This window comes from Vidua macroura, chromosome 3 (assembly GCF_024509145.1).
Source record: "Vidua macroura isolate BioBank_ID:100142 chromosome 3, ASM2450914v1, whole genome shotgun sequence".
Lineage (NCBI taxonomy): Eukaryota > Metazoa > Chordata > Aves > Passeriformes > Viduidae > Vidua > Vidua macroura.
The window spans coordinates 2,489,265-2,509,582 of NC_071573.1; the positions used below are offsets into that span (position 1 = coordinate 2,489,265).

Sequence of the window (20,318 nt, forward strand, 5' to 3'; positions counted from 1 at the left end):
GACATGCTGTTCAGATTACCTGAATTCATAAAACATGAAACATGGGCAAAGGCTTGTGTGAGCTCCCACTCTGGTTCAGGAGGAAACTTTGATCCAGTGTTCTTCTGCCTTTCTCCATGCTAACAAAACAGATAAAACTAAGTGCATGCTAAATTAAGATAGCCTTTTTGCATATATAAATGTAGGCTCTCAAGTAGCCTCATTCATCCAAAATTAGATTTGGGGGTGAAATGCACAGTTCTTAAAGAAGCTCTCAGCCCAGTGGGGGGAAAAAAAAATTCCAACCAAAAAAAAAACCAACCAAACACCACCTCTGCAATTGAAAATGTTGTGAATTATCAATATCTTTTTCTCAGCTGGTAAGATTATTTCTCAGTTGGCTTGTCCTGCCCTTGGACAATTTGCTGGGCTTCCCCTGCCACCACTAGAGTGAGGAGCTGTGTCAGACAGGCTGGAGGTTCAGCATCACACAGAGACATTTCCTTCCCTTGGACCACTAAGTTTTGCAAGTCTGCCCCAGTCCAGGTCCTTGCATTAGAGGCATGAAATTGATTATTGTGACTGGCAAACCTCAGAACTGGTGGTCATGCTGTGGGGAAGAATTAATCCCATCGTCTTTCTCCTTTTCTCCCGTGGGGATGGTCACTGCACGCTGTGTCTGCTTTCTGGCCAGCTTTTGGACATTCATCTCAGGTGCTTTTGGGTGGGCTTTTTCTTCCAAGAGGGAAGGATGGGTGCTGGAAATACCAGAAATTTTTCCCCAAAACCTATCACTTCTTCAGTTTCCATCTCTTTCCTCCAGAAGATTCGGTCTATTTGGAAAGAAAGGAAGTTTCAAGTTGTAATTTATTATGAGATTCATGTGCTTTCAAGGTAGAATAAATGACCATCTAAGTGACTTTGTAAGTATAAAAATACATATTTATTAATTAACTTAATTTTTAAGGTGGCTGAGTGGTACATTTATTGAATTTATTTGCATATACCACAGAGCTAAGAAGTCAGAATTGCCTGGTTCTATTTACATTTTACATTTTCAAATATAATTCATCACTCATATATGGCAAAATATATGTTTTTTTCTCATGTGATGTGTCAGAATATTGTCCTGAATTAAGTAATTCTCTTTTTTCTTGATAAAATCTGTATAGTCATTCTAATATCTCTAAGTAATTTACAAAAAATGTTCCCTTTTGTGTGTTAGATACATATTAACTCCCAAAGTTCTTGATAAAATTCAGAATTAAAATGTACTGACTTGTAAACAGAAATGTAAATATGAAATTAAGTTTTCTTAAGAAAAAAAAAAGAAAAATATATGTATTTTCTAACTATTAAAAAATGCTTTTATAGGATTTTTTCTATTAATCTTGGTGAGTGTATTGTAACTGTACCGGTGAGTGAATGTAAAAGGTGTGACCTTGTTGAAATTGTGCCCAATTTGCTCTAAATGGGATTTGCCTCAATTTTTATTGTTGCCACTACTAAATATTGTTTGTAGAAAGAAGAAATCTGGCACCAGATTGGAAATGGCAATTCCATTTCAGGAGGATTTCAGAAACACCTTCCCATATTAATTTTATCCAGCTTTTCTGTTTATATTAGGAATAATGCTAGTGGAATTGACATGTTGCAATGAAGGAGTGTTTCCCATTGCTATACAAATGCTGATATAAACCTCAGCATTTATGGAAAACAAATGTTGAGATGAAGTCAAGACATTTATTTTCTAAGCAGGAGATGTTGATTCTCTGACAACATTATATTGCACAGCCTTTATTTTTATTATGCCAAATGATTGATGTGGATTTAATCATTAGTTTGATGGCTCCTTTGCTCAGTGGAGAGGCAACTGAGCATTTTATCATTATTAGTGAGCTGCATTTTGATTTTTCTATCAAAGGCTCTGCTGGTCCTAATTCATCCCAGGTGTAAAACCAGAGATTCATTTTGCCCATTGTTTGTTTTGTGACCAAGCCAAGAACAATTTGCTCACAAAACACTGCGAATATTTGTTTTGATTTCTAGAGCAGGAACCTGGTTTGGATGAAGACTCCCATGTATGTCTGTGATTCTTTAAAAATAAGTAAGAGTGATGTACCTTTTGTGACTAAACTACTCACCACATGGCAGAATAAATATACTTATATACTTAAATACATGTATGTGTGCTGGTATATACATAGAGAGTAGTCTGGGAAACATTTAAATTGCTAGGATTTAGAATGGTAGACAGATACTAAGCCAGAAAATATTTTGAATGCTTGGGGAGCCAACACCACAGATGGAAATTACAAATGGTTGTGAGAGAAATGCAGAAAGCTGGAGAACTCTTGGTGTCTGTAAGTTTTCCAGAATAGTCAGCAGAAGACTGGGAGCTGGGGACAGGGACGGGCTTTTGACTTTCCCACTTCAGAGCCTCATCTCTGAGAGCTGCTGATGTCACTTTCTGAAGGAGGACATTTCTGGAACAGCTGTGGGATAGTTCATCCACGTAGAGAATATATTTTGTCCACCATATAGGGTGCTTCCTCCTCTGAGGAGAAGAAATGCACTTAATAAATACAGGGTTTCTCAGCACAAAGGCCAGGAACGGTCTTCTCCATTTTGTCTTGTGCTTGGAAGTTTCTTCACTAAAAGCAGGAATAATGCAGAATTTCATGTGGGGACAGAATTAAACCAGTTTCTGTTATTTGGAAGCATTGTTTACTTCTGTCTTGCTTTTCTGCTCAAGAGCACAAAGATTTACATCTTTATCTGGAAGTGTTTATCCTTCCTCGTGTAATTATGAAGTGAAGGTGCTCATTAGAGGTGTCTAATCCCTTTGTCAATCTTATCTTTTATTTGGAATGAGGTTTTTATAGTGATCTGTTTTTCATCTTTATTCTCCACATTTTTAAGGCTTCTCATGCTGGAATTTTAAGATTTATGCTTTTCCCATCTGTGCTGTGAGAAGGGGTGAGCACGACGCAGTGAAAAGAACGTGCTTATTTATTATTTCTGTTTCCAATTAGATGAAGCTCTTCAGAGAGCTGGCAGCAGCAGAGCTCCCTGGAGGAAGGGCTGTTGGCTCTTTCCTTTGTGGGATAAAGGGGCATTGCAGCTTTGAGGGGCTGCAAGTGGTAGGAGAGTTAGAGGCCAGAGATGAATACATGTCACTCAAAGTCTGCCCTGTAGAGCAGGGAGCAGCCCCAGGGGTGATGGACAGGATTTACAGGAGGTCTGAGCAGAGCTTGCCATTGAGGAATTAGTCCCTTCAGTGTTTAGACTGCACAAAAGAGGGGGACAAACTTTTCAGCAGGGCCTGTTGCAACAGGACAAGGAGAAGTGGTTTTAAACTAAAAGAGGGTCGATTTAGATTGCATATGAACAAGAAGGTTTTTGCTGTTTGTGTGCTGAACCACTGGAATGTGCTGCCCAGAGGGGTGGTGGATGAGCCATCCCTGGCAATATTTAAGGTCAGGTTGTTCTGGTCTCTGAGCCACCTGGTCTCATGGATGTCCCTCTGGGAAGGTGGACTGGATGACATTGAAAAGTCCCTTCCAAGCCGTACTGTTCTATGATTCTATGAACTCCAAACCTCTGAAGGCAATGGATGTCAGGGTAGGGAGGATATAAAATCTTCCCAGTTCTCTTCCAATATCCTGTAAGGTTTTTCTGCTTTGAAGTTAATTATCCTAGTTGATATTCTAATAAAAGCTGCCTTTTTTGAGCTTAAAACCCTCTCATCCTTCTTTGAGACATCCTGTGCAGAGGAAGGTCAAGACACATTGCCTCAAAACTCATGACTTGACGTGCCCTCACACGGCACTGTCCAGACTGTTTTGTCATTGCATTTTCACCATGTGCCACATCCTGGCTCCTCCATTCCCTGATCCTGACCCTCTGTTGGGGGACCCAGTGCCACGAGCTGAGGCTGGAGGCACATTTGCAGCAGAGGATTAACCTCCAGGGAGGAACAGAGGACAGAGCCAAGAGGCAATGAATTTCTACAGAGGAAAGTAAAAGGATTTCAGTTCATCTGTGACAGCCATGTGCCCAGGCATAATTGACAGCACAAACTGTTTATTTAAAAATAAGCTTGGTTTTGCCTGTGCTTCTTGGTAGCAGACCTAAACACACTAACAAGTAAAGTGGTTTTTCACAAGCCTTCATCTGTCAATATCAAGGATCCTGTTTTGTATTCCCAGGACCCAGAGTAGCTCTGAACAGCACATTATATTTCCACCCTACTGTGCTGCCAGGCACTGTGCTTTCAGGGTAACAGATAACATGTTAAGGACTGAAACAGGCTGTAAAAACGAGGGGGGAATTGTGTCAGCAGTGGGCAATCACTCAGGTCTCCAGACAGAGCACCTCCTAATGGGATCTCAGCTGAGCACTGTACAGGCTCAACTCCCAGGCAGCACCTTCCTGTGAACTGGACAGTCTCCAGATTTCAGGCACCTTTCCCACACAGGGAGATTGATTTCATATTGATAAAAATCTAGGACATAACTGTTCTTGATTTTGGTGATGTGCAGTCAGCATCAGTCCCAGCAATGTGACAGTAAGGTATCTTTTTATCTGCACACATAGGGATGCTTCTGTTCCCCATATTTTGTGAACCTGTTGGCAGGCTGAAAGCTCTCTGCACTCAAGTGGCAAATCTCTCATTTGCCACAGCTCCTTTGGTTCACAGGAGAGCAGGTAATGGCAGAGCAATAATTGTTCTTTGGGGAAGACCACCCTTCTTTGAGGAAGACCATCCAGGAGCCCTCTCTTCCTCTTCTTGCTGTTATTCACTCTCAGTAGCCTTTTTTAAAATCTGTGGAGCTTACTCCAGCTCTTACTCCAGCACTGACCTTGTCTAATCGTATTGATTGTTAGTAACTGAAGGCTAATTAGGAAGCAAGTTGCTATGGCAATTCTTGAGTCATACATATATAGAGAAAATACTGCTAAAACCACTAGTGCATGGTGGCTATCAGCATAGTTAAACAAATTAAAAAATATAATTCATTCAGATCTATGCTGGAATTCAAATGAAGACCTAATATGCAACGAGGAAGTTTTTCCTTTGCTATCACATTTTCCTGTTCATGGCAGTTTGTTTTTTGTTTTTTTTTTCTTTTATTTGTATGTTGAATGAGTTATACGTAATTTTAGGACTAAATGACAAAGTAGGCTTTGGGTTGTTCTCCACCCCCACCCGGCAGCCCACACAAAATATGTCACAACAAGTTTCGTGTGACAGGAGAATGGCTCAGGCAGAGGGTAATAGGACTTGGAACCCCCCAGATTTCTGGGTCATTTGTTCATATCCAGTCCGCATATGTGTGATGAATGTTTTATTTTCACTTGGGTAGGCTGATGGCTGGCATACCACGAGAGGGTGATCTCAGCCCGTGCCCTCAGGAGATGGTGATTCATTGCAAGCTAAGGCAGCCACAGCTGGCTGTCAGCAGCAGCAGCCTCTCTTGGCCAGACTTTGAAATGGGGTCTCAGCATGTGTCCACACTCCTTTGTGGGGCTCTCTGGGAACATTTGATTGCTTTGGCCGTGCTGTGCCTCATCTGTGGATAAATGGAAGATTTTTGCCATCCACATCAATAAAGTCTTTTTAGCTGACTTTTAACTAAATGGGACCTAAAGGAAAACCAAGTGCGCTCTCCCTGTTTAATGGGGGCCTTCCTTCTTCTCCTTTGGCACCTTCCTAAGCAATCCTGTCACCGACACATCTGAGCTCTCCTGACAGCTCCGTCTGTGCATCTTTAGGGAGGAGGATATGAGAGCATGGATCCTGGTGCCACCCTTCTGGACTCTTTGAATGGCAAAATGGATCTAGGAGAGTCACAGGTCCAAATGGGAGAGAGTCATGTCCTGAGTTCATACCCTGAACTCCAGGGCAGTTTCCCTTCCCCTCTCAGTCTTCAGTGGATGAATGTCCTTAAATTGACTTTAGCAGCACACAGAGGAAAAAAAGTGAGCAGAAGTGGAGCCGTTTTGCAGCATTAATCTCTTTCAACAGGTCTTACAGATAAATGTTCTCTGTGTGGCTTGCTGGGACTTGCATGCTCACAGAGGTTCATTCGTTTAACTGAAAATAAGTTATAAAATTGATTAGAAGTGTGTGCCGGTTGAAAAAAGACTAAAACAACAACCAAGCACACACACACATGAGAAAACACACCCCAAAAAAAAATCTAAATATACAAGTATGTTTGAATTCATTAGGATCAACTAAAACCAAAACACCTGAAGTTAAATAGGTGCCACTGTCCTGACCCTGCCATTTTGAAGTACCAGTTGCATGATTTCAGTAATTCAGCCCCCAGGGCAAAGACAAAAATTAAAACCCCACATACTTAAGCTGCTGCATAATCTGTCCTCACCAAAGGCATTCACGTGGAGCCCTGGGGATTCCCTTGGGGAATCTCTTAGCCAGAGCCACACTCCTTTGTGGGGCACTCTGGGAAGGTTTGATTGCTTTGGCCGTGCTGTGCCTCATCTGTAGATGAATGTAAGATTTTTGCCATGCACATCAATAAAGTCCTTTTGCCATCTTGGAACTGGTGGAAAGAGTATAATGCAACCTGTAGATAAAGGTAAGATTTTTGCCATGCACATCAATAAAGTCTTTTTACCATCTTGGAACTGGTGGGAAGAGTATAATGCAACCCTCTTACCTTTGTGTAGAAGGACATGGTGTGTGCTGGTGCTGCTCGTTGCTTTCTGTTTGCTGGATCTTTCTGCATGTAAGAAAAATGCTTTTCTGTCCAGGCATCTGGTCCAAATTTGAGTAATTTCAAGATAAAGTATCTTTCAGAGGGAATTCTGGTCATGTTCCATACTATTATGTTATATTTGTTTCTTCATTCTGCTATTAAAATAATTAAAAAATGCATTTTTTTTTTCCCATCTGGTGGGAAAAGAAGCAGTATGTCATTTTTCTTTTAGTTTTAATTCAGTATTTAACATTCCTTTAAATCTGAGCTAATTTGCTGTCATGGGATTGCCTTTAAGTTTGTGTACTTCTGTGTTCTGTGTATTGAGCTGTGTGCTTTCTAGAGAAAACACTTATTCAAAATTGCAGGAAAATATGCACTCCTCTAAAATGTAGAATGCTAATGCAAATACATATCCACTATTAAAATCAATGGATTTTCATTCCTTCTGCTGCAGAGTCTGAAATCATCTTCAGTCTCAACTAAAGCAATATTTATTAGAAATTATATATACTTTTCCAAATGGTGATTTTTGTGGTTTGGGATCTCTTCAGGAATTGTTTTTCCCTCGTATCAGTAGTATTTTCTCAAAGGGTTTTACTGGAAATACTGAAAAAAAAAAAGGTTTTACCAGGCTTGAGTGCTGTGAAAACACTGTAAGTTCAATTTTATTTACATCAGTACAGGAAGTCAGACAGAAAAAATATCATAAGTGTATGCAATACTGTTCAGCAAAGGAATAGACCCAGCAACTTCTAAGGAAAACATTTTTTTTTTTTTATTCAAACCACTTTTTTTTTCAGCCTCTTTCTTTAGTGCTGTGGCTAGGGAGGAAGATTCCTCTTTTCTCTTGATGAAGAAGGAAGAGCTAATTCCAGTAGGGTTTTTTGCATCATCTCTAGGTCAAACTTCCTTCTGTGCCCCAGTTGTATATGCCCCAGGATAGAGGGGAGGAGAATGGTTCCCAGGTAGCTCAAAGTACTCTGGCACAGGAGGAACAGGTTGTCCCCAAGTGGCTGAGAATTGCCTCTGGGCTCTCAAGGGTTTTGCCTCATTCCTATGGAATGGTTCTTCCTGAGGGCTCCCCATCAAAGGGCTGGGTGCAGCCTGAGGATTTCCTTGTGAAAGCCCCACAAGAGCACAAAGCCTTTGTTGGTTTAGTGCTCCTCCAGCGTGGGGTACAGAGCAGTGGTGGCAGCAGCCTCCTTGGAAATGGGGTGAGGTGTGCAGAAAGGCAGCTGCTGCCTGCTTTCAGTGAGTAAGAACCATCCTGTGGCCATGGATTTGTTAATTTTATTGCTTTTATTGGAATATTGTGTGCGTATGCACACAAACACAGAAACACATTATTATAGTGAATTTTGGCCCAAGCTTTATGACATCTTTCCTTCCCCCAGTTAAGACTTTCTTATCTGTGTGCAGGGTTTGCTGATAAGGGTTGTAACTCAGGTGGAAGCATATGATTTTTCCAAGGTTTCATAGTGGACAGCTGTTCAGTTATTTGTAAAATAAGATTCTAGGCATTTTGATTCAGGCTCCTCTTTGCTGCCACTTGGCAAAAGGGTTAGGGATTGTGTGCAATTCCCATGTTTGCATGTCATCTCTGCATCCTACAATATAGAACCTGCACATTTGGGGTTAACAGTAATTTTTTCTGATCATGATGATATCATAATTCGATAAATCAGTCTCGTTGCACACTTGTTTTGTAAAGCTTTTGATTTAGTAGCTTCTTGGTGGTGCATGTTTTTTCTCTGGCAGCCTGTTGCAAGGCAGAGGTTTGGATTTAAATTTGGAAGCATAAAAGAATATCCTTTTCCCTGGTTAGGCTATATGTAGTCATACAAACATTTATGCAGTACCATCTTAGCTGAGCCTGGTGCCAAAGCTCAAGGATTAGAGTTTGTAGGGTCAAGGCTTCAGTTAGACACAAAACACAAGAATAGTAAGTTGCTTTTATGGAAGGGAAGAATGAATGCAAATAGAAAAGAGAAGACAAGGAAACCTCTGTGCTGAAAAAGACTATTTCACAGAGAGAACTCTTAACACTGAATAAGAGAAACCTAAATCCTTTCAGGAGAACATTTGAAAGACGTAGTGCATGGTGCTGGCAGCTGTTGAATGATGTCTATATTCATAATTGGGCTTAACATTAGGCAATGCTAATATTTTTCTTATGATGGGTCAAGTCATGGAGATTTATTTTCACTGAAGTGGGTGTATGTACTATATGATCTGCTCTGCTGAATAATACTCAGTGTTCTGGGAGGATCTTTAATGCAAAAAATTGAGGAGTAAGAACAATTTTTTTCTAGAATTTCCTATCTTAGCTAAAATGTTGAATTGTGCCTATCTGAGGCACTTGTTATTCTGGATATTCCTGTTTCTGTAACGCATTTGAATTAGTAATGAACTCTCCTCCAGAGGCCTGTCATGAATGTGAGCTTCCTTAAAGCATTTCTAAACTGTCTGCTGAAGTAGCTGGGAGCATCTGCTTCAAGATGGTCTGTTTGGAAAGGCTACCACTAGACTTTGGGTTCTGGAAGCCACATGTTCTCCCAGCCCAAGACAGTCTGCCTATTGATTTTTCCCAGAAATTATTTGCTGCGGTTCCTCGTCCAGCTGCTCTCACAAAGTATTGTCTCCAGTGTAATTTCTTCATCTCCCCAGGTCATCTTAATAAACTATTCATCATTAGCTGGCTACTAAAGCCAAAAGAGTAATAAAAGGTAAGTGGCAATAAATGCTGCTTGCCCATTTCCATGGAAGGAGTTACAACTTAGGAATATCAGCATCTCAGAAAGAGAAGATCCCTTCCTCAGCTGAACACCCATCTTTGTCTGCCAGCATGGTCTCAACATCCTTTGGAGCCCATCATGCCTGAAGGGAAGAAGTGCCATTGACTGAGTGGGTGTTTCTATCTTACACACATTTTTCTGTCTTCTCTGCAAGCTTTCATAGCCAACTATAAATTTTATTAATTCCTGAAGCAGGGAGCAGCAGGTATGTCTGCCCAGGGGCTGAAGGGCACTGAGTTGTGAGCCCCAGCTCTCTGGACTGCCTGTGTGGAGCCAGATTTCTGTGGAAAGTTGCCATTTCCACCCTTTTTCTTGTTTGATCCTACAAAGTTTCATGCATTTTCAGCATTGCTGGCAATAACCATAAAGGACTATAATACACTCCCTTAGTGCTGGAGTATGAAGAGATGCTTGTCCCCCCCAAACTGTACTGATTATAAAATCAATTCTTATAGTGATGTAGCTTCGTCTGTTGGATCTGGTTGTTATCAGTCCCAATTCTGCAGACTAATCATGTGCTTTTTTTCAGATTAGAGAGACCAATTTAAAACCTGTGCATGGACAATTAATTTGATGCAACCAAACTCTCCACAGACTTTCATCTGGATTGCTGGCATGGAGCTAAAGCACAGATAGAAATAAAATCCCCTTTGCTTCTGTCTGCTGTGCAGAAATTTATATTTTATTTTTTTTCCCATGCCTGAGGGGATTTTTTTGAGAACACGGTTTCATGCCCTTTGGAGAACACAGGAAGGCAAGCACTGGCACCTCCTGATAATCACCCTCAAAGACTGATGCACTGCCTGACTCCAAGTGTGGAGTTGCTATTAGTGTTCAGTTGCTTAAATGGGTTTTCCACTTATTTAGTATGGCCAGTCCAACATGTGTGTGTATCTTTAGCAAAGTAAAGAGATGATGAGAAGAGTCAGTCCTTGATTTCATTTCTGAAACATCAATATCTGCTAAGAGATATTACCCTGTAACTCCCTGGTGTTCAATAAATCATGACAGGGAGACAAGTTTTTCATGTTCACAAGGAAAAGTGACAGGAGAAAGTGTCAACTATCTATTTTTTAAAGGTCAAAAGTCTCTAATATTTTTAAGAAAAATGGCTTTTCTTTTGTAACCTGTTTAAATCAATGTAGCAGCATTTTGCTGTCACTTCAGAGGGAAGTTTTCAAAAGTAGATTTTAGACTGGCTCGTTTCTGATCAGGCTGAAGAAGTAGGAGCCACTCCATCCATGACAGAGATACAGAGGAGACAGAGGTAGCCAGGTGTTTAATTTTTCAGTTCAGCCACGTCTCAGGCTGGTCCTGTGGGGGCTCACCCAGTGAAAGCTGGGCAGGATTGCCTGGGCAACACCACATTTACTTGTGGAGCTTGACACAAATTGTGGCATCAGTCAAGCACTGAGTAAAACTGACCTGGAAAATTGCTCTAAAGAGTATTTCTATTTATAGAATGGGGGGAAAATAAGCATTGTTGGCCTTTTTTCCCTTCTCCTTTCCCTTAAATGAACACAGTGCTGCTGATTTGTAGCAGTACAGAGAGCACAGTGAGGCCACCTGCTCTGGGAATCAGTACCTCCAGTATCACTGCTGATTGCAGGTACCTACAGAGTGAAAGAAAAGCATTCGTGGGAATGGCTCTGCCACAGAAAAACTGCATCAAAGGTGAAGGATAATAGCCAATAAATACCCAATTATAATGTATCACAGGAAATACAAGGTGAGCAGATCAAGTGTATAGCCTGGGTACATACCTGCTCTGGAAGGGAATTTAAGGGAGGCTGTAGGAGTTACAGGGATGGAGTCACCACCAGGACCACAGAGTAGGTCCTGTGTGCCTGGAGAGGAGTGAAATCCCTTCTTCACAACACGTGCCCCAGCCACGTGCAAGGTGCACACGCCAAGCAAGGAGCAGAGACAGACAGGGCAGTCCCCTCTGCTAGTCCACCACGGGGAGAAGAAGTGCAGAAATCCATAAACCCCCCATCTACTGTGGCCATCAGACAGCCAAGCTCACCAGGTGGGCAGCAGTTTCTCTCTGTCATTCCTGCTGCTGGAACTACAAGGTCTTCCTGCTAGAAATCACACATCCCTGGGCATTGTGTGAGGGGCTAATGCTGGTCCAAGCTGCTCTTCTGCTCTTCTTTTGACACAGCTTTCCACTTACTGATCTCTGTTAACCTTCTGTATCTGTATATAGGCACACAAACATAAGCACACATTTTTTTTAAAACAGTCATTTTTCCAAGCAGGAGAAGAAATTACTTTATACCCTATTCCTGCGTGCTCCACTCTGATCCTGAAAGGAAAATTCCTATCATAAAAGACATAAACTTCCAGTCTATTATTATTTTGTTTGTTAGAAACATTAGACCACTTGGCCCTAAGAACATTGGTTTGTGAGTTTAATACAGTCTTGATTTTTCTGTAAGACTTTGGTTAGCCTAAGAGACTTTTCCTTCAGTAGACTACAGAGAAACTCCAACTCCCTTGCTAAGAGAATTGTTTAAAATGCCATTTTGATGTATCTTGATTTTTACAGGTTGCACTCTGGGTGCAGCTGGCTTAAAGAGGAATCCTTCCTCTGGATCACACTGGGCTCTGCCACAGATGTCATGAAGTTGTACCCCCGGCCTTGCCTAAGGACAGCTTTGCAGGCAGATTAAATTATTTTCCATCTCTCTCTCTTCTGACACACGTGGAAATTATACACTGCACTCAGTTGCTGGGGAATGGGCAATAATGATTTCAGTTTGCTGCTTTAGTGGCAAATTAGAGGAGATCCCTTAATCATGTGATGTCACATCTTAGAGTCTTACATTCTCCTTGCAGCAAAATAAAAGCAGTTGTCCTTTGTGCCTTTGGAAAATGCATTTACTGAATGCTTTTTCATCTTTTAGGCTGTATTGGAGTAAACAATTTATGCTTTCAAGGATCACTGGTGATTTCAGTACAACTCTGCATGCAGTGAAAACTAAGCTCAGGCAGATGCCTAAGCACTTTGCAACCACTGGGTGGTTTGGATATTTGGGTTTTTTTGTAAGAAATTGCCCCTGACTGTTTTGCACACCATCTATTCCAAGGCTTGTCTGTTTCAGAAGTGATGCTGGGATTGCTGGCTGGGTTTCCTGCCATAGCTATCAGTAGCACTAATAGTGTCATTCATTCCAAACAAACAACGTAATAACAGCCCTATCTTCTCTCTTGATGACATATAATCAGGTCTGCATTATGAGCAATCATCTGTTTGTGTGTATTTATACTGCAAGACAAAACACTTGCACAAGCACTAGCCAGCAATCCCTTTTTTCTCTTTGTAGCTGCTGCCTCAGGTGTTATTTGCTCTCCTCCACAGAAGATCTGAGTCTGCTGAGTTGGTTGTTTGATGTGAGCAGCAGCAGTTTGCACTTTTAATGTCATGGAAACCTGTATCCAAGACAGTGTTATTTGGGATTTCCAGGAGCGGGTGTGCACTTTTTGCTAGATATGAATGAATAGTTCACACAAATTATGCAACCAAAACTCAGATTAGTGCTGCCTATTGTTCACAGTGTGTGCCTGATCTCCTCAACAGAATGCTTTTATTTTATTTATCCTTCTTACCTGAACGATAGCCCTGTCAGGTTTATGTGCAGCCCAAAACTGGGATTCATCTGCAAAGAACAATGAAGAGCAAGGTCATCACCACCAGGATTTCCTGGAGAGAGCATAGCAGAGGATGCAGTTCATTGCAAGGGACAGAGGGTCTTTTCCCTCACCACTGCAATCCCCTGAACACAGAGGATGCAGCACCAGAGAGTTACTGCCTTCTGCCACTGACAGTTTTCCCTTCTATTCCTTTTATTGGTCTTGAGATGCTCATAACCCCAACAGCTGAAAAAGAGGTTTGCTCCAGCTGGAAGACAAAAAAAAATGTCATTGTAAATGGACATATTTATAAATGTCCATATTTTCATTACCTGTTTAAAAAACCCGAGACTGTTGCCTGTGTGCCTGTGAATGGGAATTTAGAATGAAAGCCAGAGCATTTCCCACATCTCTGAAAGGCCCCTCACACAGGTGATATTTAATTCTGTTTAAAACGCAGTCTCGAAAAAAACCTTACTATTTTAAAAACCTAATCTTGCAAAAACAGTTTAGAGATTCCTGTCTTCCTATCTTCATTCCTTTCCTTCCCTGTGCATTCTCCAAGTCTTCCAGAGTGCCATGGCCTGCTTGTGCCCCACCTTGATCAGATCTGTATCTTCCATTGCTTGAATCGAGACAAAGCCAATAACCTACCACACTCTTTGGAAGCCAAAACACTCTTCTGATGCAGAAACATTCATTTTTAAGCAATCCATTAAAAAAGCTGTGTCATCCAAGTTGCTCCAAAGTTAGATAGCAGATTGGATCATAAAAAATTATTACCCTCAGCAGCACTATCTGCTGGGTGAGGTCACAACTGTATTACGGTTTCTTAATAACCCTTTTTACCCTGTATAAGGCCAACACATCTGCAACATTTTTTTCCCCTGAACTTCTGAGTGGCATGAAGTATCTTCTGGCTAAGTGTATTTGTTGGTATTAAACGTGCTGCTTTTTCTGAAGGTTTTCTTTTTTCTAGACGAGTGATTTTTAGATTGTGAGGAATGGCAAATATACACCTGACCACCCAAAAAGAGCACGAGGAAAACCAAACCAAACCTTAAAAGTGTAAGACACCTCCCACGTTGTTCAATCTTTGAGACTGTAGTTAGGCAAGTGAATTTTATGTTGCCATATAAATACCTCATAGGGAGTGTTTGCTTCTAATCCTATTCTATTCTATTCTATTCTATTCTATTCTATTCTATTCTATTCTATTCTATTCTATTCTATTTTATTCTTCTGGATATTTCTATTTATATCTTGTAATTATTTTTAAACAAAACAGGACTTTTATTTTCTTATTCTCCTGCCAGTTTAGAGCTCCTGGGGCAGAGCAGAGTTGGATTTCTTCCATAAAAAAAAAAAAAAATCCACCTTGAGGAAACAGAAGGAAAAACTTATTAAACTAAAAAATACTAAACCACTAAGGCATTTTTTAAAAACTGAAAAGGTCAGGTGAAAAACACATCTTCTTTTGCAAGGCTTTTGTTTGTCTTAAATGGGCAGGTAATCTGTCAGGTATGGTTCAGCTGTTACTTAAAAGAGAGTGGAATACATTTATATTCCTCTGATTAATTTTTGTGATTATTTTTTGGCTGTGCACCTGAGATTACAATCTCTTGTTTTACCTCAGGCCTATTTGAATCTATTTGCAACCATCATAATTTCAAAAGAACAAGATATCCAGGAACAAGTGTCATCCAGTTTCCAATCTATTTATCCAAGGTTTCATTCCAAAGATGTGTGCAGTTACCTTATGATTAAAATGCAATAGACCATGACATTATCACTGAATTACAACTGTATTACAAATTTTACTTCCTACAGCTGACCTCAGCCTGAGAAAAAAACATTTTGGTACAATTTCCAAAAAAAATGGCAGTGAGGAATCTTTTGGCATGGCTATCTTTACCTCGACCTTCCTGGTCAGTGCCAGGATAAGTGATGTGACTGGGACAGGGGACACTGCAGAAATGCCCACGTGATTCACATGGGGAAATTCCTGAGCTCTAAATTACACCAGAGCCTGAGCCCTGTCTTTGCCATCCCACAGATTAAGGAAGCAAAGAAATGTGTGCTCTGGAGTAGCAGGAGATGCATTCTGCTGTGGTGATAGCAGTAAAACTGGCCATTTATATTCTGCAGTTCTCTGGCTGTAAGTGGGCATTAACTGTGTACAGACCATGTCAAATTGGGTTTGCTCCAAGCTGTGGAAGACTTCTTCACTTCTGTGGTCTCCAGCAGCTGCTAACAAGGGCACATCTCCTGGTGGCTTAATTTCAATCTCTGTTCTTCCCATTGGGTCAAGACAGCGGTGTCCTGTCGCTGAAGCTGTGTCCTATTTCTTGGGAACTTTTTTGTTTTCTTCACTGAATTTAAAGGTTTCATTAAGTTTCTATCAGTAATCAGCAATGTCAGAAGTCCAGTAGCCCATGATGGATAGACCCTGACTTCTAATGCACAGGGAATGGTGGCAGCAGGACTTGCAGGGCTGATGCTGCACATACAAACTCCAGCCTCAGATCTCTGTTCTTGGCTGTTGTTGTTTGCCACAGCAGCAGTCATCATTTTTTCTGTTTTCCTATCTGATACCCTCCTTGTTTTTAAAACCCATCAGTAATCTGAGAAGTGCCTTGTGAATTTTTCGCTTCTCCATTTTCTGCTTCACCATGACTTGAAATATCTTGACTTCTAAATTATTTTTCAGAGAGATCTCACAGAATGATGCCTTGGAGGTCATAGAAGCAAATGTGTTTTCCAACCTTCCCAAACTACATGAAATGTAAGTAATGAGCAATCTAAATGCAAAGGAGACAATTATAAAGATTCATTATAGGCAAGTATCAAAGGTTTTGCAGTTTGGTTCAGGTAAGCACTGAAGAATTTGTAGCATTATAGGAGCTTTTGAAATCTCCCTTTGTCTTTTCCATCTTCTTATCTAGCTGTCCCTTTCTTTACCTGCTCAGGCGAAAATTTATCCTCAGATCACTGCCAGGATCAAAAGGTGATGGGGTCTGCCTGTCCAGGCTGCTCCCTGAAATCATCCAGATCTTCTGGTGTCAAAAAGAAAATCTCAGCGTATTGTTCCACTGCATCACGGGACAAACACAATTTTAAGATCAATATATTGATATATTTTTCTCTGATGTTTCATTTCCTCTTTGCAGAAGAATTGAGAAAGCCAACAACCTCGTGTACATCGATAAAGACGCCTTCCAACGCCTTCCGAGCCTCAGATATTTGTAAGATCTTTTGCTCTTTACAAGTCCTAGGGTCACTTTGAATTACACACCTGTGGATTTGTCCAGCTGGTGCTGAGCACTTTGGGTGATAACACAGGATGATTCCCTCTCCTCACTACCAGCTGCACATTATCAGGACACATCTTCATGCCTGCACAGTCCTCAGAAAAGCTGAAAATAAAGCTTCCACAGAGCCCCACACCAAGTTCCTTGAGCCTTTCTAAGCAACAGGTTGAAAATGAGTGATAAGAAGAGGAGCTGGAGCTTTCTTACAGCTGTAGAAACAAATTTAGGTTGAAATTCCCCTCTTCAAATTTAGGTTGAAGCTCCCCCCCCCGCCGGGAGCTTAGGGAAAAAAAAAATTCTCATCTGTCTTGGCTATGGTGCTTCCTTCTGTTATATGTCACATACATGATGTTAAGCATTCAAATTATTTTTTTCTTTGGCAAATGTGGTGTTATAGCCATGGTCTTCATAAATGCCTGATGTGAGATGATTAGATCCCCAAAATACAAACATATAGCTGTGTACACATACAAAATAATTGTATACAAAATACAGCTGTATGTACAGCTTTATTTCCTCATCCAGCCTCATCAAGAATGTGATTTGCACCACTGTGCTTGCCACATCTGCTTCTGTGGAGCTGCCATCAAAATTCAGTGGTAACTGAATGCCTCCTTACAGTAAGCTGGTTACTCAAATATATTTTCACAGCTTTTAGCACATGGTTTTAACGTGATAATCTCTCCTCTACGTTAAAACCCCAGTGAAGTCCAATGAACTCCATCTAATTGGTTTTAATGGTGCCAGTTTATACAGCTCAAATGGTGCCCTTTGGTGAGCAGGACGCCAACTTAACTTTTATATGTCCATCCACCTGAGCACATAAACCCCATCTGATTTTCCTGAGTGACACAAGAAACCTTACTCATACAAGAAACCTTGTTTTCCTTACTCATTCAAGAAGCCTGGTCATGTTTTCTACATTTCGGTACCTAAAAGGGAACATTTAATTGTCTGGTCAGAGATTTCATAAAGACAGTATGAAATCAGGTCAGTGGTCTGATAAACGTAGCTCCCAGTAAGCCTAGGAGTGTTTGAAGTCTCTGAAAATCACTAGTATCTGGCAGGTTCTGGGCTCAAAAATACCAGGGGGCATTACTTTGAATTTTAACTTTAAGATCTGAGATTTAAGACTTGGACTTTAGGAGATAAGGTGTATTTAGCACTACAGAAGCCATTACAGCTTACACCCTCATTGAACTGGAATATGTGTCTAGATTTGGAATAGGATTTTCGCTCTTCCCAGTATTTTGACTGATTCCCACTTTATCAAATTCATCAGGCAGCTTGGTAAACTTTTAACTCTGGAACACAGATTTTCTCCTGACAGTAGGGAAATAAAGCTCTAAGTTTGCATTGTCATGAGGAGATATCGTGTGCCTTTTTCCCTCCGTTCCAAGCCTGAGTCACCCAGCAGTGACTGCTGTCTTTGAGTAGCTCTAAGAACAAAACCACAGCATTTGTTCATCCCATGTAAAATCCCCAGAACAAGCTGCCATGGGGAGCACAGTTATCAGATGTACAGCTGGGTAGAAAGAATGAGAGCACATTTATCTCACATGAAATTGAAGAAGAAATGTGAACACACTAAACAACACACTGATTTCAGTGAGCATTTAAATATGGGACACAGAAATCATAGGTGAAGGTAAATTCACACTTGAAATATCTGAAATAGTGTAAGTTTTTCTCGTGGCACTAGTGGATGTTGCCTCTTCTGAACACTTGTCATTCCACACTCCCATGCATGTTGACTCAAACATTCAGAGGTTCCACCTATGTAAAAATTCAGCTGCAGCAGCAATCCTATGACCTATAGAAGCAACAGGTTGAAAATACAGAGGCTTGCTCGTCTACCTGACCATTCCCCTGTCCTCTTCAGCTAGTTTTACTTGCTAGTTGATATCAGAGGAAACTGCATTTTGAAGTTTTTTTAAGGTTTTTTTCTCTTGTGAGCATGGAGGGCTAGAAGAGGCTCTGCTGTACCCTATTTCTTCCCAGATCCACTTCATATATCCCATTAATTAAGTGCTTTATTGAAATTCCTGATGCTCTTCACTGTTCCCTGCTTTCTTCCATTTTCCAGGAGAGGCTTTTCTAGAAAGTTAATGATTTGGTAACTAGAAGATTTCCTCCAGTTTATTCACATCCCCTTAATTCATGTTCATTCTCAAGCTTTTCTCTGGTTTATATTCATAAAATCCATCTTTGGTGTTTACTCCACTAATGGATTGATGCTGCACCCACTCTGTGCCTTCATTTTAGGAGGTAAAACCCCCCCAGTCCTGAATGAAACCCCAGTGAAGTCCATTTAAAACTAATTGGTTTTAATGGTGGCAGCTTAGCAGAGAGTACAAAAGGTGCAGGTTTCGTGGCTGGGAGCTTCTGGACAGATGATTGTGGGGTTTGTTCTAATAACAAGTGTTGGGGAAGATGAGCTGGGGGTATAAATCTGTGCAATGTTGTTGGCTTCAGTGGAGCTACATCATTTCCCAACACAGGGCCTGGGAGCAGGACACGAAGCTCTCTCTGGGGACTTTCTGCACCCAGATGTGATGCTGAGTACCACCATGCTCAGATCACCCCTCTAAGTGCAGCCACACCCTCGTGTTCTCCCCTGCATTTCTGGAGGAAAGATGCCATTTTCTCCATCCCCTGGCCTCGCTCACTGGTGCTTGCCCCTGTGGAAACTGAATAGGCAGAAAGCTTTGCTGTTTAAAAGGGTAGGATAGTTAATTTAATGAGAAAGCAGAAACCTTGATGGAAGGCTGGCTGTAAAACACCATCTGATAAAGGTAACCCAGTCCTCATATTCACCTTCCTGTGACATGTAAGGAAGAGGCAACACTGAAAATATAAGCTAAGATGTGAAGGAGGTTAATAGATTGATGGTTTTTCAGTTCAGTTAGGGGGGTTTTGTGGTGGTTGTTCACGTTTTTTTATACAATACACAAGCAAAAGGTTGTAAACATGTGGGACTATAGTTTAAAATAATTCATAAAAGGGTAAAGCATCTGTGTGGAACAGCTATTGCAGAAATGATAAAAATTTTAAGGCCATGAAAGGAAACTTGTAAAACCTGGAAACTTGTAAAACCTGGAAACTTGTAAACCTGCACATCAGTGTTTAATTTTCGCATTAATTGCTGTAAGTTAGGAAGGAATAGCACACGGTTTTGTCAATATCTTGTCACATAACAGATTAGGTGATTCTGTCTGACTGTGTAAGGAGGTACAGAGAGACCAAGTGGCAACCAGCACCTCAAAGCACAAGGACTTGGGTACCTGCCCATCCTTGGATCATTGTCTATGGGGACAGTCTGGCAGGGTACAGGACACATGCTCTGATTCCTTACACAGTTCTGTGGCTGTAGCAGAACTCTTTAAACACAGTGCAAAAAAAATCTTCCATAAAAAAAATTATATTTACTGGTGGTTTTTGTTCAGAAAACACAGAGGAAAAAAAAAATTAATCAGTGTCAATGTTCAAAATTGAGCCCAGATACTACAGCCCATTAATTTAATGGCCTTTGCAAGACATTGTTTGCAAGGTTTTCTCTGTGTTTCTACAAAAATAGTTTTATAGCCACTAGGTCATGTTTATGGGCAGACAAGAAGCTCTAGCTAGCCTTGTCAGTCCCTCATTGGCTTCATGGGCTCATTATGGTCACCAGCTGTTGAATATTAATATGCTTTTATCTCTGTCAACTTGGAGACAAATACATTTCTTCCTCAGCCCCTTTGTCACTCCCTTTGTCTCCTGCATCATCATTACCAGAATGGCAAAAAAACACAAAGGAGAGGAAAATGCTGAAAAACCGCAGTACTGAATAGCCTAAACCTTCTATAAACAGGCAACCTTAACTT

General features: G+C 40.9%; 1 protein-coding gene across 1 annotated transcript in view; it reads left to right on the forward strand.

Annotated features, from left to right (window-relative positions):
* The window catches only part of FSHR (follicle stimulating hormone receptor), an 81,549-nt gene that overhangs the window by 36,737 nt on the left and 24,494 nt on the right, over nt 1-20,318 (forward strand). The window contains exons 3-4 of the mRNA XM_053973347.1: nt 15,852-15,926; nt 16,312-16,386. Of these exons, the coding sequence (XP_053829322.1) occupies nt 15,852-15,926; nt 16,312-16,386 (150 nt within the window). The remainder of the gene's footprint in view (nt 1-15,851; nt 15,927-16,311; nt 16,387-20,318) is intronic.